A 17,031-nucleotide genomic window follows, 5' to 3' on the forward strand; every position below is an offset into this window, starting at 1 on the left:
GTGTTCTGTGTGGTGGTGGAGTCTCTTTTTTATGGTGGTTTTGAAGCAGTGGCTTCTTCCTTGCTGAGCGGCCTTTCAGGTTATGTCGATATAGGACTCGTTTTACTGTGGATATATACTTTTGTACCTGTTTCCTCCAGCATCTTCACAGGGTCCTTTGCTGTTGTTCTGGGATTGATTTGCACTTTTCGCACCAAAGTATGTTCATCTGTAGGAGACAGAACATGTCTCCTTCCTGAGCGGTATGACGGTTCTGTGGTCCCATGGTGTTTATACTTGCGTACTATTGTTTGTACAGATGAACGTGGTACCTTTAGGCGTTTGGAAATTGCTCCCAAGGATGAACCAGACTTGTGGAGGTCTACAAATTTTGGCTGATTATATCATCAAACAAAACGCTAATTGTTTTGTCCCAATGTGTAGACCGTCTTGTTTGAGACTATTGTTACAGCAATATCAGTTACACCAGACAGAGAAGGTTGTAGCCTTCATAGTTAACATACTTTAACTTTCATTAAAATCGCAGCTGTTCAGACATATGAGGCAGAGACATCGGCTATATCATCATATCGATCAAATTGCTTTTGGGTTCAGAAGAGGGTGAGTAAATGGAGAAACTTGAACATGCGTAAATAACACAAGAGCAGAATGCGATTTGGATCCATAGATTTGAGGAAGAGGGGATGACAACTCTATTCGTAGCCTCTGCCTTTCTGTACATTTGGTACCCTCACTTTGATAACATTTATTTGAGAATACTTTGGAAAAGGTTCAACATTACACACATCTTCATGTCAAGTAAACATGAATATTTATTAAGGCACTAGAAAACAATTAAGGCACTATCATTTCCACATTATAAAACACAGGCATCAAACAGGACAAGGTTGTCATTTTATCAGAGAAGCATTTTTACAGACGCCATTACACCAACCATCAACCCTGCCTCATCATACTCATTCTTTCCTAAGTTCACCTCATCCAGTTCCCTACTAAATCCAAAACCAACAGAATTAACTACAAACTAACTAACTAGGACTACATTACATGTCACAATACTCTATACATGGGCCATGTGCATTTTCTGCGGGTCATTCCTGAGATAGCTCCTCTCTGAGAAACTCATTGCGTACAGGCGAGCGACCTCTCTCCCGTGTGGACCTTCAAGTAACATCTTCAGATGATGCTGGTGGAAGAACCTTTTGTCACACTGGGGGCAGCTAATAGATTTATCCAGTGTGGACCCTCTGGTGCCTCTTTAGGTGACAAGCATTGGCAAAGCGCATCTGACACTGGGTACAGCCAAAAGTGTACAACCACCGTGTGCATCCTCTTGTGGATCTCCACCTGTTTGGGGAAACGCTTATCTTTGCCATTAGATCTGCTGATAGCATTACTACTACTGTTACATTTAGTGTTGAGGGACTCACATTGTCTGAGGTCTGGTTTAACATAAGGAGAGGAGGACAAAGGTCAGGCAGTGTTCGTGTTGTTGCAGGGTCCATGTTCCAGTTGATAGATCCTATAGAAGGCAGGCTGAAGGCAGCACCTGTTAGGGGGTAAACCTGAGGCGTCAGTCTCTCTGAATCACAACTATAGGAGCAGGACGGAGCATCGCTAGCCAAGTCTGTGTCTGTTCTCTCCCGCCGCATATGGACACCTCCCCGAAGACCAAATCTACACCTTGCCCTCGTCTCTGCGAGTCTGTTGTCATGGAGACTAAGTTTGTTTGTTGTCCTGTGTTCGACTGTCTGTTTCTGATTGTGGTTATGGAGGGGTTAGGGTCCCAAAGACCCTCCCCATTATTGATTAAGGGGACCTTAAAAGTCATATGTTTTGCTGCAGGCCTTATAAGATACTGTTATGTGCCTAAAACTCTGCCACTATACGTTGCACAAGCCATCTATATTAGTCTTTGTGGTTAAGCCCTAGCTGTTGTAAGAGTGTGCTTGCAGGCTAGGTCTGAGTCAGACCGAAAATAGATAAAGAGAAGTAACCACTGTCTGGTTTTGACATTTTGATCTTGTGTGACAGTGGACAATGCTAATGAATTCAGAGAAGCTAGTGTACTAGGTTACCTTATAAGGTAACCTCAGCATATTGCTGTATACAATGTATACATTGACGTAGGTGATCATACCACCAGGGAGTGATCACATGTATAAAATCAGCTGCGCCCTTAGGTGGGATGCAGAACTTACTCTGAAACACACATGCTGTGTTTCCATTGTCAACTTCTGTCTGAAATTGCATTAATAAAGGTTTGACTGATTTACTTAAAGAAGATATTGTCTGACTGCTGATTTCACGAATAAGCCAATGATTGACAAGGAACCTACCCCGACAGTTAACAGTGTTGTTCCCCAGCCCAGAGTTGAAGACACTGTCCCATCCACTGACCTCCACTATGTCGCCACTAGTCCTGGCCCGCTCAGTGATGTCCTCCCCATCTATGGGAATCCAAGACGGCCGCCCAGTCTCCTCTGTTAGCCTCCAGCCAACCACCTGCAGGAAGAGTTTAGAAAATAGACTTTAAAAACATGGCAGAGAACTCTACATATGGAGTTTTTGTCAATTACCTGGTCAAGTTCATACATTGTGTTTTTGTATGTAAACATGAGTTGTAATTGATTTCATTTTATGAATGAAGAAAATTCCCATTGAAGATCTATTACTGTCTGTAGGCTATATGTATTTCTCCCTTACCTTGCTCCCCCATCTTTAGTCCACTCAGCAGATCAATGCTCTCTGATCCATCTTGTATGGTCTCTTATTTGATTAGCAGCAGTTCAGGCTTCCTATCCTACATGTCAATTCACATTTTATTGGTCACATACACATGGTTAGCAGATGTTAATGCGAGTGTAGCAAAATGCAGATACAGAGTGAGAGGATGTTTGATCAATAAATATGATATGAGCACCCTGCTATGGAGCATCTTCTGATTGGGCAATAAAGGATTGCTATGAGTACTATGCAAACATGTTAGTTGATTTGATTACTTGACACTCTTTAAATGGTGTGATAATTGAAAGGCATGGTCCCACACTTAGGATAAAATGTATCAAGATCTGGGCCCGTATCCACAAAAAGTCTCAGAGTAGAAGTGCTAATCGATGATCAGTTCCCTACCTGTCTATATAGTCTTATTCATTATGATCTAAAAGGCAATCTTACTCAGAGAGGCTTTTTGAAAACAGGCCCTTACCGAATACCATTCAGCCAGTAGTTCACAATAGGCTCACCTCAATAAGACTGTGTGTGGTCCTGTGCTGCTTATCTGGATCCTCTGTGGGTTCAGGAGGAGATGTAGTCTGGTTGTCCTCCATGACCATGTTCCCCTGAGGCTTTCCCAGACCCTCCTCACACCCCTCTTTCACCAGCAGCACCTCTGGACCCTCCTCTTCCTGGAAAAGAGAGGTGATACAGATTAGACATACACTGCCTCAGGTATGTACACGCGCACACACAGATAATAAACACACTTTCGACATGGAGTGTTTACCCATCCCCACTACGCTTGAGTCCTATACTGTAGTTATATAATTACTTTGTTATTTGTAAACCCATCATGGTGTTGTGGATAAAAATAAATCAGCTGAAGCCTGGTAAAGATCCATCCAGTCCTGCTAGTTATAGACCTATTGCACTTACAATGAATCTCTGTAAACTAATAGAGAAGTAGATTGTGGGTAGATTGCTGCATTATCTGGAACATAAGGGACTATTAGGTCCATCTCAGAGTGGATTCTACCCTTGATGCATTGGTTACAGTTAGTGCCTAGGTGACCAAAGCTTTGGCAATGAAGGAAGTGATGTCAATAGTATATTTTGACACATAAAAAGCATATGATACAATGTGGGGGGAAGGTCTACTGATTACATTGAATGGCATGTGTATAGGTGGGAGAATGTACAACTGGATTATGGATTTGCTTGATCGAACCTTCCAGGTCAGGTTGGAATCGGAGTTATCAAGAGAATATGAGGTGGAAAATGGAACTCCACAGGGTAGCACCATTAGTCCCACCTTATTCACGTTGATGATATCTTAGGGAATATCGGACAGGGTATGGAGCGGCCTTATATGCAGATGATGGTGCCATTGTAATAGATAAATGGCAAGGAGCTATTTTAGCAGCAGAGGAATTATCCTTATCATGGGGTTTCAAGTTATCTGTATCTAAACCATGTTCGCGAAACAAAAAGATAAAGGAAGATGTCAGTGTTCGATTATATGGACAATGATTGGAAAGGGTAACAGCATTGAAGTATTTGGGGCTGTGGTTTGATAAAAAGCTTACATGGAGGCGTCATATTACATGTATTGAGACTAAATGTAAGAAATTATTCAATCTTATGAGGACAATAGTTGGGCATGACTGGGGGGCAGATAGGCAATCTTTTGGCCCTGAGATCGGGAAAAGGGTTGATGAATATGGACTCGGGGACCTTGTTATTGGGCCATCTGTGGCAATAGGAAATGTGCCACTGTGGTTTTATACAAGAATATACAGTATGTTGATCTTAGTCGAATCCAATGTTTCCCAACCTTGGTCCTCGGGACCCCAAAGAGTGCACGTTTTGGTTTTTGCTCTAGCACTACACTAAGCCTACTGGATGACAAATAGTTTTTAACCAAGACAGAATAACTAGGTACAGCAGATCCCCTTATCGTATGGGACACTTTTAAATGTCAATCAAATCAATCAAATGTATTTATAAAGCCCTTCTTACATCAGCTGATGTCACAAAGTGCTGTACAGAAACCCAGCCTAAAACCCCAAACAGCAAGCAATGCAGGCGTAGAAGCACAGTGGCTAGGAAAAACTCCCTAGAAAGGCCAGAACCTAGGAAGAAACCTAGAGAGGAACCATGCAATGAAGGGTGGCCAGTCCTCTTCTGGCTATGCCGAGTGGAGGAACTTATTCAAGAAAAATTAAGTGTAATATATTATAAAAATAAAGCGAACTGGATGGAATATGGGAAAAATGCACCAAATATTTGTTTTATCTTCAACATAGAAATTATTCACCAACTAACAGTTTGAAGGAGGAAGCAAAGTACTTTAAGCATATGCTCGTGTTTTTAGCATATGTTCATTTCGCGAAATAAATACATTCTCACTACATAACATTTTTAATAGAAAGTTAGCCAGAGTAGCTAAGATTTTGCTACCATGGAAAGGACAACACCTGTCTATTTGTGGAAAAATCAGCCTGATTAATTCTTTAGTCATATCCCAGTTTACCCATTTATTTATGTTCCACTTTATTTGGAACGGCAAGCCAGGCAAATTTAAAATGGGCCTATTTCTATAATGAATATGAATTTGGAGGGCAGAAATGATTAAATATGAAAGCATAGGACCTCTCACTACAGGCTTCAGTCATACAAAAACTATACTTAAATCCTAACTGGTTCTCCAGCAGATTAGAAAAATCCATTCAGATTACATTCAGTTATTTGAAAATTAAATGATCTCCATAACATTGCTATTTTTAAAACAAGCAATAGAAAGCTGGTTGCAATTTCAATTTAATCCACCAGAAAAGACAGAACAAATATTAGAACAAATACATTACAAAAGGTATGTGGACACCTGCTCGTCAAACATCTCATTCCAAAATCATGGGCATTAATATGGAGTTGGTCCCCCCTTTGCTGCTATAACAGCCTCCACTCTTCTGGGAAGGCTTTCCACTAGATGTTAAAACATTGCTGCGGGGACTTGCTCACATTCAGCCACAAGAGCATTAGTGAGGTCGGGCGATTAGGCCTGGCTCGCAGTCGGCGTTCCAATTCATCCCAAAGGCTTGTGTGGCCTACCACTTTGTGGCTGAGCCATTGTTGCTCCTAGACGTTTCCACTTCACAATAACAGCACTTAACATTTGACCGGAGTAGCTCTTGCAGGGCAGAATTTTGACTAACTGACTTGTTGGAAAGGTGACATCCTGTGTCGGTGACACGTTAAAAGTCACTGAGCTCTTCAGTAAGGTCATTCTATTGCATTCTACTATTCTAATGTAATATAGTCAAGACGTTGACAAGGTTATAAATAATGATTTTAAATGTATTTTTAATTGAAATAATAATTGTGTCCTTCAAACTTTGCTTTCATCAAAGAATCATCCATTTGCAGCAATTACAGCCTTGCAGACTTTTTGCATTCTAGTTGTCAATTTGTTGAGGTAATCTGAAGAGATTTCACCCCATGCTTCCTGAAGCACCTCCCACAAGTTGGATTGGCTTGATGGGCACTTCTTACGGTCAAGATGCTCCCACAACAGCTCAATAGGGTTGAGATCCGGGGACTGTGCTGGCCACTCCATTATATACAGAGCACCAGCTGACTGCTTCTTCCATAAATAGTTCTTGCATAGTGTGGAGCTGTGCTGTGGGTCATTGTCCTGTTGTAGGAGGAAATTGGCTCCAATTAAGCGCTGTCCACAGGGTATTGCATGGCGTTGCAAAATGGAGTGATAGCCTTCCTTCTTCAAGATCCCTTTTACCTTGTACAAATCTCCCACTTCCCCACCAACAAAGCACCCCCAGACCATCATATTGCCTCCACCATGCTTGACAGATGGTGTCAAGCACTCCTGCAGCATCTTTGAATTTTTTCTGCGTCTCACGAATGTTCTTCTTAGTGATCTGAACACCTTAGATGTCTGTCCATAACACTTTTTTCCAATCTTCCTCTGTCCAGTGTCTGTGTTCTTTTTCCCATCTTAATCTTTTATTGGTCTGAGATATGGCTTTTTCTTTGCAACTCGGAGCATCCCGGAGTTGCCTCTTCACTGTTGACGTTGAGACTGGTGTTTTGCGGGTACTATTTAATAAAGCTGCCAGTTGAGGACTTGTGAGGCGTCTGTTTCTCAAACTAGAAACTAATGTACTTGTTCTCTTGCTCAGTTGTGCACCGGGGCCTCCCACTCTTTCTATTCTAGTTAGAGCCAGTTTGCGAAGGGAGTAGTACACAGTGTTGTACAAGATCTTCAGTTTCTTGGCAATTTATCACATGGAATAGCCTTCATTTCTCAGAACAAGAATAGACTGACGAGTTTCAGAAGAAAGTTCTTTGTTTCAGGACATTTTGAGCCTGTAATCGAACACACAAATGCTGATGCTCCAGATACTCAACTAGTCTAAAGAAGTCCAGTTTTATTGCTTCTCTAACCAGCACAACAGTTTTTAGATGTGCTAACATAATTGCATAAGGGGTTTCTAATGATCAATTAGCCTTTTAAAATTATAAACTTGGATTAGCTAACACAACATGCCATTAGAACAAAGGAGTGATGGTTGCTCATAATTGGCCTATGTAGATATTCCATTATAAATCTGCCGGTTCCAGCTACAATTGTCATTTACAACATTAACAATGTCTACACTGTATTTCTGATCAATTTGATGTTATTTTAACGGACAAAAAAATGTGCTTTTCTTTCAAAAACAAGGACATTTCTAAGTGACCCCAAACTTTTGAACGGTAGTGTACCTTTGTATATATCGTTTATTATGGTTAAATTCAAATATACTAATCGATTAAAATAAAAATGGTGTAATCTTAGTAAGTGATATAAATAGGACAGGTGGAGTTTTCGCACATGCGGTTAACATAAATACGGAAATGTCTGCTTTATCCAAAATTACAACCAACTGATTGCAGCATTGCCACAAAAATGGAGGAGGCAGGCCTCCCGGGTGGCGCAGTGGTTAAGGGCGCTGTACTGCAGCGCCAGATGTGCCGCCAGAGACTCTGGGTTCGCGCCCAGGCTCTGTCATAACCGGCCGCGACCGGGAGGTCCGTGAGGCGACGCACAATTGGCCTAGCGTCGTCCGGGTTAGGGAGGGCTTGGCCGGTATCCTTGTCTCATTTTGCACCAGTGACTCCTGTGGCGGGCCGGGTGCAGTGCGCGCTAACCAAGGTTGCCAGGTGCACGGTGTTTCCTCCGACACATTGGTGCGGCTGGCTTCCGGGTTGGATGCGCGCTGTGTTAAAAAGTAGTGCGGCTTGGTTGGGTTGTGTATTGGAGGACGCATGACTTTCAACCTTGGTGAAAGTTTCAACCTTGGTGATGAGACAAGATAGCTACTAAACATTTGGATACCACAAAAAATGGGTAAAAAAAAATCTAAATGGAGGAGGCAAGTGGAAGGGGGAGAAGGTCTGTCGGCCGTGCATTAAAGACCAAAATTTGCTAAAGAAAATTGTGATAAATAAAAAAGTAAACCAGTTTCATTTAAGGACCAAAACAATGTACGGTTGCACCATACAAAATTGTTTTTGATGTACCGATTCCATGGCACATGGTTTATGAACTGATACACAAAACGTTGCCGGATTCAAATCTTAGTTTAGTTGCCTAGATGCAAAACTGCTCCAGCTCCTTCAAGCTGGTGTTCTCAATTGGTTTGAGGTCTGGGCTTTGACTAGGCCATTCCAAGACATTTAAATGGTACCCTTTAAACCACTCAAGTGTTGCTTTAGCAGTATGCTTAGGGGCATTGTTCTGCTGGAAGGTGAACCTCCGCCCCAGTCTCAAATCTCTGGAAGACAAACAGGTTTCCCTCAAAAATGTACCTGTATTTAGCGCCATCCATCATTTAAGAAATTCTGACCAGTTTCCCAGTTCCTGCCAATGAAAAACATCTCACAACATCTTCACTGTGGGGATGGTGTTCTCGGGGTGATGAGGTGTTGGTTTTGCACCAGACATAGCGTTTTCCTTGATGGCAAAAAAGCTAAATTTTAGTCTCATCTGACTAGAGCACCTTCTTCCATATGTTTGGGGAGTCTCCCACATGCCATTTGGCGAACACCAAACTTGTTTGCTTATTTTTTTCTTTAAGCAATGGCTTTTTTCTGGCCACTCTTCCGTAAAGCCCAGCTCTGTGGAGTGTACGGCAGTGGTCCTATGGACAGATACTCCAATCTCCGCTGTGGAGCTTTGCAGATCCTTCAGGGTTATCTTTGGTCTCTTTGTTGCCTCTCTGATTAATGCCCTCCTTGCCCGGTCCGTGAGTTTTGGTGGGCAGCCCTCTCTTGGCTGGTTTGTTGTGGTGCCATATTCTTTCCATTTTTTAATAATGGATTTAATGGTGTTCCGTGGAATGTTCAAAGTTTCTGATATTTTTTTATAACCCAACCCTGATCTGTACTTCTCCACAATTCTGTCCCTGATCTGTTTGGAGAGCTCCTTGGTCTTCATGGTGCCACTTGCTTAGTAGTGTTGCAGACTCTGGGGCCTTTCAGAACAGGTGTATATATACACTGAGATCATGTGACAGATCATGTGACACTTAAATAAAGTCCACCTGTGTGAAATCTACCTAATTATGTGACTTCTGAAGGTAATTGGTTGCACCAGATCTTATTTAGGCTTCATAGCAAAGGGGGTGAATACATACAGTATGCACGCACCACTTTTCTGTTTTTTACTTTTTTTAACAAGTAAAATTTTATCATTTAACTTTACCAATTTGGGATATTTTGTGTATGTCCATTACATGAAATCCAAATAAAAATCCATTTAAATTACATGTTGTAATGCAACAAAAGAAGAAAAACGCCAAGGGGGATGAATAATTTTGCAAGGCACTGTGTGTATGTATATATATATATATATATATATATATATGGGGATACAACCATTCCATCTCTGCAGATTCTGCTGTAAAGAGACAATCATTAGATCCCTTGTTTTGGTACTACCCATATGTAGCTTGTTTTTGGTTGCAGGTTCAGAAAGGGTTGAAAAAATTCAACATTTACTTGGCATGTGAATGATATTGGTTCTTGTAGAATACGTTTAATTTTCTTCCATATTGTTATGGTGTTCTTAACTATGAAGCTGTTAATGTTCTTAGCTTCCTTCTTTGAAAATAGACAAGTGAAACGATTCTGGGTATGAATGCACTGTATTTCCATATTGAAGCCATGCATTACTTATAACAATGTGGACTGCAAACATGTTCAACATATTTAGCAATAGATGGGCCTAGATTTTGTTATTTCGTTTCTGTAAGCTACTTAACAAACGTGTCTATATTGGAACATTGGATATAACGGTTATTTAAAGCTTTCAGGAATTTTTGCAGGATATTTGATTTGCATCAACTGATTTAAAAAAGGAGCCCACTAGAGTATGTAACCCCAACCAAACATTCATAGATTTGATCTTGGTGTCTGATAAATCTAAGATTTCTAAAAGTGGTGTCATTCCCTTGGGGATTAGTGATCATTCTATGATTTACTGCACAAGAAAGGTAAAAAAAAAGAAAAGAAAAAGGCTCTCACTGTCACAACACAATAACTGTGAGACCACTGAACCATGATAACAAAGATGCATTTATTGATCAAAGTTAACTGGGACCCGTAACTTCAATGTCTAGATATGGATAATAACTGTGAAACACTTAAATAAAATATTATTTTAACAAAAACACAAAAAAAGAAACGGGTTGTAACCATTTCACCAAATGTTTCTTAAGCATTGTGGATACTATGGCTCCATGGAAAACTGTTAAGAATTAAACAAAGAACTGAACCTTGGATGAATCAGGAAATCCTTGAGGCCATTAAATCAAGGAACACAACTTTTCAAGAATATAACAGTCCCAAAGATGAAGAGCCTCTCAATAGACACATAATCCTAAGGAAGAAATCTAGTCAGATGATTGAAGTCAACAAAACATTTAAATAACAAAAATAATGAAAATAAGAATAATCCTAAGAAGTTGTGGCACTCACTAAACAGTGATGGGCAGAAGGCAAATTGTAAAATAGTTGGTCTGGAGGTCATTGGGGAATTAACATTTGACAAGGAAGTGGTAACTGATAAATTCAATACCTTTTTCACAAAAGTTGCCACAAATTGGGTTGAGAAGCAACCTTATTGTACTGGAGTGTTTGGTTATGGTAAGGTTTGGACGCTACAGTTGTTCTCGTGAGAAAACCGATTTTCGGGATGTCTCATGGTCATCAACTCCAGCCCTTGCTCGCCACCACTAGCTACTGCACCCACAATTATCGCTGTGAAAATAGCAAACATATTTCAGACACAACCCTGGACCTATTGCATTACTGCCAGTGCTAAGATTTACCATTGCATTAGGTTTGTTATTATAGAGTCTTCAGAATGAAAAGTCCCATTTTGTGTTTATTAAACAAGAGTAAAATACACCATATGAAAACCACACATACACATCTCAACAAAAAAAAAAGTCAACATGAACTTGATAAACTGCATTCATTTTCTCATAAAAGGTGTCTTGGGAAATTGTGTGAACATCATATATCCTACACAGTACAAACAATATTTAACAGACTTTTCAGGCTTATATATGCCTTTATATACAGGCTCAAAATGGCCAGAAACAAAGTTTCTTCTGAAACTTGGCGGTCTATTCTTGTTCTGAGAAATTAAGGCTATTGGTATGTGAGAAATGGCCAAGAAACCTAAGATCTCGTACAACGGCGTGTACTACTCCCTTCACAGAACAGTGCAAACTGGCTCTAACCAGAATAGAAAGAAGAGAGGGAGGCCCCGGTGCACAACTGAGCAAGAGGACAAGTACATTAGAGTGTCTAGCTTGAGAAAGAGACGCCTCACAAGTCCTCAACTGGCAGCTTCAGTAAATAGTACCCACAAAACACCAGTCTCAACGTCAACAGTGAAGAGGTGACTCTGGGATGTTGGCCTTCTAGGCAGAGTTCCTCTGTTCAGTGTCTGTTATTTTGCCCATCTTAAGCTTTTATTTTTATTGGCCTGTCTGAGGTATGCCTTTTTCTTTGCAACTCTGCCTAGAAGGCCAGCATCCCGGAGTTGCCTCTTCACTGTTGACGTTGAGACTGGTGTTTTGCAGGTACTATTTAATGAAGCTGCTAGTTGAGGACTTGTGAGGAGTCTCTTTCTCAAGCTAGACACTAATGTACTTGTCCTCTTGCTCAGTTGTGCACCGGAGCCTCCCACTCCTCTTTCTATTCTGGTTAGAGACAGTTTGCGCTGTTCTGTGAAGGGAGTAGTACACAGCGTTGTACGAGATCTTCAGTTCATTGGCAATTTATTGCATGGAATAGCCTTCATTTCTCATAAGAATACACTGACGAGTTTCACAAGAAAATCCTTTGTTTCAGGCCATTTTGAGCCTGTAATCGAAACCACAAACGCTGATGCTCCAGATATTCAACTAGTCTAAGAATGACAGGAGTGATGGTTGCTGATAATGGGCCTTTGTATGCCTATGTAGATATTCCATTTTTTTAAATTTTATCAACGGTTTCCAGGTACAATAGTCATTTACAACATTAACAATGTCTACACTGTATTTCTGCTCAATTTGATGTTATTTTAATGGACAATTTGTTTTGCTTTTCTTTCAAAAACAAGGACATTTCTAAGTGACCCCAAACTTTTGAGCGGTAGTGTATATCACACAATGTCTGGATGCATATTCTATCCAGGAATATTCAACACTGAAATCTGTTTTTCTCGTTATTCCAAATTCATCTGTGGATCCATTCTGCTGACAACAATGAAAATGACATCTTTGTCTTTAATGCAGGGTTTGATCTAAATGTGAGAAGCTATCGAGCGGAATGGTTCCTTTCTATGTTATAGAGTGGAATGGTTTTTCTGCTGGTGTATCCTGAGGCATCTCCTTTCTGAGAACCTCTTCCCGCAGTGCGTACAGGCGAACGGCCTCTCTCCTGTGTGGACCTTCATGTGCATCTTCAGGTGGTCCTGGCGGGAGAACCTCTTCTCACATTGTGGGCAGCTGTAGGGTTTCTCCCCTGTGTGGACTCTCTGGTGCCTCTTCAGGTCACCAGCCTGGACAAAGCGCATCTGACACTGGGTACAACTGAAGCATTTCACCCCTGTGTGGACCCTCTGGTGGATCTCCACCTTCTGGGGGCAGCTGAAGCCTTTGTTACAGAACATGCAGAGGAACCGTTTCTCTTTAACATTGCCTGATGTGGCTCCCCCTCCCGGAGCCAGGGCTTTAGCCCTGTCGTTTGAGTTAAATACCTGATCGAAACGGACGCTTCCATGTGAATCGGAAGGCCCCATCGACGCGGACACTGGGTCTAGATCCCTGAACGCATGTAAAGAGGGGGTGGCGATATTTAGATTTGTCTCGAAGCTTCCCCTGTAATCTAAGAAATCTCTGCCCTGTGAGTGTCCCTCTACGAGGTGACTTTCTGCATTCCATGTGGGAGGAACGTCACCCTCCACTTTCACAGTCACTTCATCTACGACTATAACCTCTTCTTTCTTATCTAGGCAGCCTTCAGAGTGTACACTACTGCTGTACCGGTTCCAGTCCCCTCTAGACAGATCAGTCTGTATCTCTAAACCCAAGGGCATGTTGCCAGGGTCCATCTCTGTAGCATAAGAACAAGAGGGATCATCACCACCAATGTTTAACTCATCACCATAGCCATCCCCACGGGTATGAACCATCCTGTGGCTCTGATGAAATACCGGTAAATACTCCGAGCCAGGGGCAGGAGGACAGCCCAGTCTCCCCAGGCCCTGTCTCTCTGGGTCTGATCTGTGGTCAGATTCTGTGTGTAAGAGCCTGTGTGTTACAGTTAAAGTCTCTGTGTCGGTCTCTGACTTGAGGACGGTGTTCGGCATTCCACTGACCTCCGTAATGCTGCGTTGGGACCTGAGCAGCGCTGGGGCGGTGTCCTCTGTGGCTACAGGGGGATCACCTGCCGCACCAGTCGGGTTGTCTCTGCTGTGCCGTGGGTCCTCCTCTCCTTCAGACCTCTCCTGCTTGACCCCAGGATCTGCAGCCTCTGCATCTGCAGGCTGACACAAGAAGAGGACATTACTATCAGTACATTGGTTGAATTGGATAACAATGTCAAAGGGAAGTCTCACAATAAATTAGGATGTAAATGTAAGCAAGTGAATAGCTGAGGGGAGCCTTTGAAATAAACCGTCCACATTTGATTTACAAAGTAACTGATTTTTTTTACATAACACTATTACACTAACCTCTATCATGATAATGTTCTGGGTTGAGGTTCCACTCCCCTCATCAACATTGATTGGTTGGTCATCTCTCCATGTATTGTGTCCCGCTGGCTTCACAAAGCTCCTGTGCCCTCCAGTGAGATGTCCTTCACCTGAGAGAGTGATTGGGGGTGAAAGAGGTGGTTAGGTTAGCTACGGTCAATGCAACGGTATATTGTACACTATAGACACTGTCTAGAATTAACAAGGATGTAAGGTAACACTTCTCATAACTTCTAGATATACTATTTATTGATTGATGTCTTATGATCCATGCATCACGTTGTTTTTATTTTAGTAAATTATAGGAAATGCAGTAAATCAAGAATCTGGTAAGAATTCTGTTGTGGGCCATCTTTTGTATGGTGCGTGGGTTATGCCACAACAAGGAGTACTCTTGTTGATGCTGTTTATTACCTTCCACAAGTAAGATATTCACACTGTGCTGTGGGAGTTTAGTAGCAACTAGCTATATCGGTTCGTTAGTATGTGTTGGGATGCTTAGCTTTGGCACAAGATGAGCAGTGTTCTAAGTTCCGTTAAACCATCAAGCAAAAGAAGACAATCACCAGACGCATGCCCACTATATATGAAATTCCCATGAACAACAGTAGCCAATAGGATTACAGGTGACCTGCTAACACATGGTGAGCAAAATAGAATCCCTGTGGTTTGAGGTGCAATGACTGTACAATAGCTACACTATGATATTGGCTCTTCTTTTCATAAGATGCCCAAGTAAATCAGGGGAATTATTGCATACTATACAAAAACTGACCCAAATCTGGGTAATACATCTAAACATATGTGCAGAGGGGAACCGGGCGACAGGCCGTTGCCGCCTAGGCCTGCAAAGTGTACCTCTTGCCATTCCTCTGTATCGGTCGAGGATCTTGACACTACTGGGACGACTGGCGAGGACGCGCTCTCGCATTGTCCTCTCTGCGCGCTCCCGTGACACCTTCAATTCCAGTTGCTGTAGTTTCCTCCGCAATCCCCTGTTTTCTTTTTGGCTTTGAGTTACTTCCAAACGAAACACTGCATAGTCGTCGTCTACGAGTTTACAGATCTCTGCCACGGCAGCATTCGCTAGTACTTCCATGATGGAGGCTATTTGAGTGTGAAAACCCACACAGTTAGCCATTGTTAGCAGCTAGCTATCTTTACCTCGATAACATCTATAAACCAAGTCTTGTATCAAACGTGAATTAAAGACTACATGGTTTAAGTATGAGTTCCAGGATGTTAATGAACGTCTAAATAACAATAAAAAAGCTGACGTGGAAATGGTTCTTGGTCTTCTTTGTTGTCATGGCGTTCCATATTTGTTTGTGCATGCCGCCACCTACTGTACAGGAGTGTGGTCGATCATGACACAAAAATAAAAAGTGGGACTTTAAAAAAAAATGCACCACCAATTAACCCTACACCTATATACACACCACTATTTAATAAAAAATGTAATTAACATCACCCCATTTCACTACTTTGACCCCAACTGATCCTACAACAGGCTGTGATGGCCTGGGGAGGACATGACTCTTTCATTTAACACACCTAGTCTCTTTTGCTGTAAAACCTTGTACATCCAAGTACTTCTCTGCAGCTGCCACCACAACAGCTATTTTCAGTGATTTACATGCCATTACTGTGGTACAGTTGATAACCATGACAATGAATGCTAAGAAGCCAACCTTACCAAAGCACAAATTCGTATCACTATGTATTGGCCTAGGCCTACTACTCACACTTGACCCAATGTTCTTGCCACTGTTTACAATAGGATCTTATTGGTTCACATCATAGCTCAAAGGGTGTGGTTGAATGAAAAAGGTATGCCCACGGTCCATCGAAGTACATTACACATCAAATCTCCTATTCATGATCACTATATTTCAAGCTCAGACTAGACTTGTTTAGAAAGAACAGTGTGTTTAGCAAGAATAGAGTAGAAAATAATAGAATGACTTTATTCCAGATACATCACATTAGGTAAATATTCAACTGTCCTTGTTCTAGCCCAGGTTTACTGTCTCTCTAAAAACCGGTACTTACACATGCCTGTTTCAAATGACAAGTTAACAAAGGGTTAATGAGGGGTATGTGGTTAATTACCCTCCTGAACAGGAGTTAAAAGGATGTACACCAGTTTGAGGAGACCAGTCAGTCTGGAATGTCAAGTAAAGGTGCACATTCATTTAATATTTCACCTCAGTCATCACAAGACCTGAAGCCTTCAGGCCATTTACTGCAAACAGCTTGAGGTCAAGGACTGTTTGTAAAGATCCCATAGCACAGATGATAGATCGATAAACTTGTGAGTTCTGGGGTTTTTCATAAAATAAACAGTTAAGAGGGACTTGGCTTGAGGATGTTTTGGTCGTTGTTGCATTGAGGAACACAGTGACGTACATCAGTATAAATAAAGCCAACTTTGAGTGTGTGACTTGTGTGGCTGAGTAAGTCAACTATTGAGCGGCGACGTTTGCCACAGCCATGGGAGATTCATAACAATAATACAGATAATAACCGATATGGGAGATTAAAGTTGATACAGGGGAGGAAAAATATATATATTTAGCGGCAACTCTTACCTACTACCTGAGCAAAAATCCCAGAACCACATGGGGAGACCTAGTGAATGACCTGCAGAGAGCTGGGACCAAAGTAACAAAGCCTACCATCAGTAACACAATACGCCGCCAGGGACTCAAATCCTGCAGTGTCAGACTTGTCCCCCTGCTTAAGCCAGTACATGTCCAGGCCCGTCTGAAGTTAGCTAGAGAGCATTTGGATGATCCAGAAGAAGATTGGGAGAATGTCATATGGTCAGATGAAACCAAAATATAACTTTTTGGTAAAAACTCAACTCGTCGTGTTTGGAGGACAAAGAATGCTGAGTTGCATCCAAAGAACACCATACCTACTGTGAAGCATGGGGGTGGAAACATCATGCTTTGGGGCTGTTTTTCTGCAAAGGGACCAGGACGACTGATCCG

General features: G+C 41.8%; 1 protein-coding gene across 2 annotated transcripts; it reads right to left on the bottom strand.

Moving 5' to 3' along the window:
- Window positions 1–794: 794 nt before the first annotated feature.
- On the bottom strand, window positions 795–15,339 carry LOC115145717 (hypermethylated in cancer 1 protein-like). 2 transcript variants are annotated; one of them, XR_010459702.1, is made up of 7 exons: window positions 14,894–15,339; window positions 14,015–14,145; window positions 13,658–13,825; window positions 3,246–3,407; window positions 2,707–2,803; window positions 2,340–2,505; window positions 795–1,549 (listed from the first exon to the last, which is right to left on the bottom strand). XR_010459702.1 is itself a non-coding variant. In XM_029687180.2 (3 exons), the coding sequence occupies exons 1-3, from the start codon at window positions 15,174–15,176 to the stop codon at window positions 12,623–12,625; spliced, it is 1,617 nt and encodes a 538-aa protein (XP_029543040.2). In that variant the 5' UTR covers window positions 15,177–15,339; the 3' UTR covers window positions 11,979–12,622. The 2 variants fall into 2 exon arrangements, 1 of the variants encoding a protein (XP_029543040.2); XM_029687180.2 differs by lacking the exons at window positions 795–1,549; window positions 2,340–2,505; window positions 2,707–2,803; window positions 3,246–3,407 and having other exon boundaries at window positions 11,979–13,825.
- Between the last annotated feature and the right edge of the window lie 1,692 nt (window positions 15,340–17,031).

The sequence above is a fragment of the Oncorhynchus nerka genome, linkage group LG18, assembly GCF_034236695.1.
Source record: "Oncorhynchus nerka isolate Pitt River linkage group LG18, Oner_Uvic_2.0, whole genome shotgun sequence".
In the NCBI taxonomy this organism is placed as follows: Eukaryota; Metazoa; Chordata; class Actinopteri; order Salmoniformes; family Salmonidae; genus Oncorhynchus; species Oncorhynchus nerka.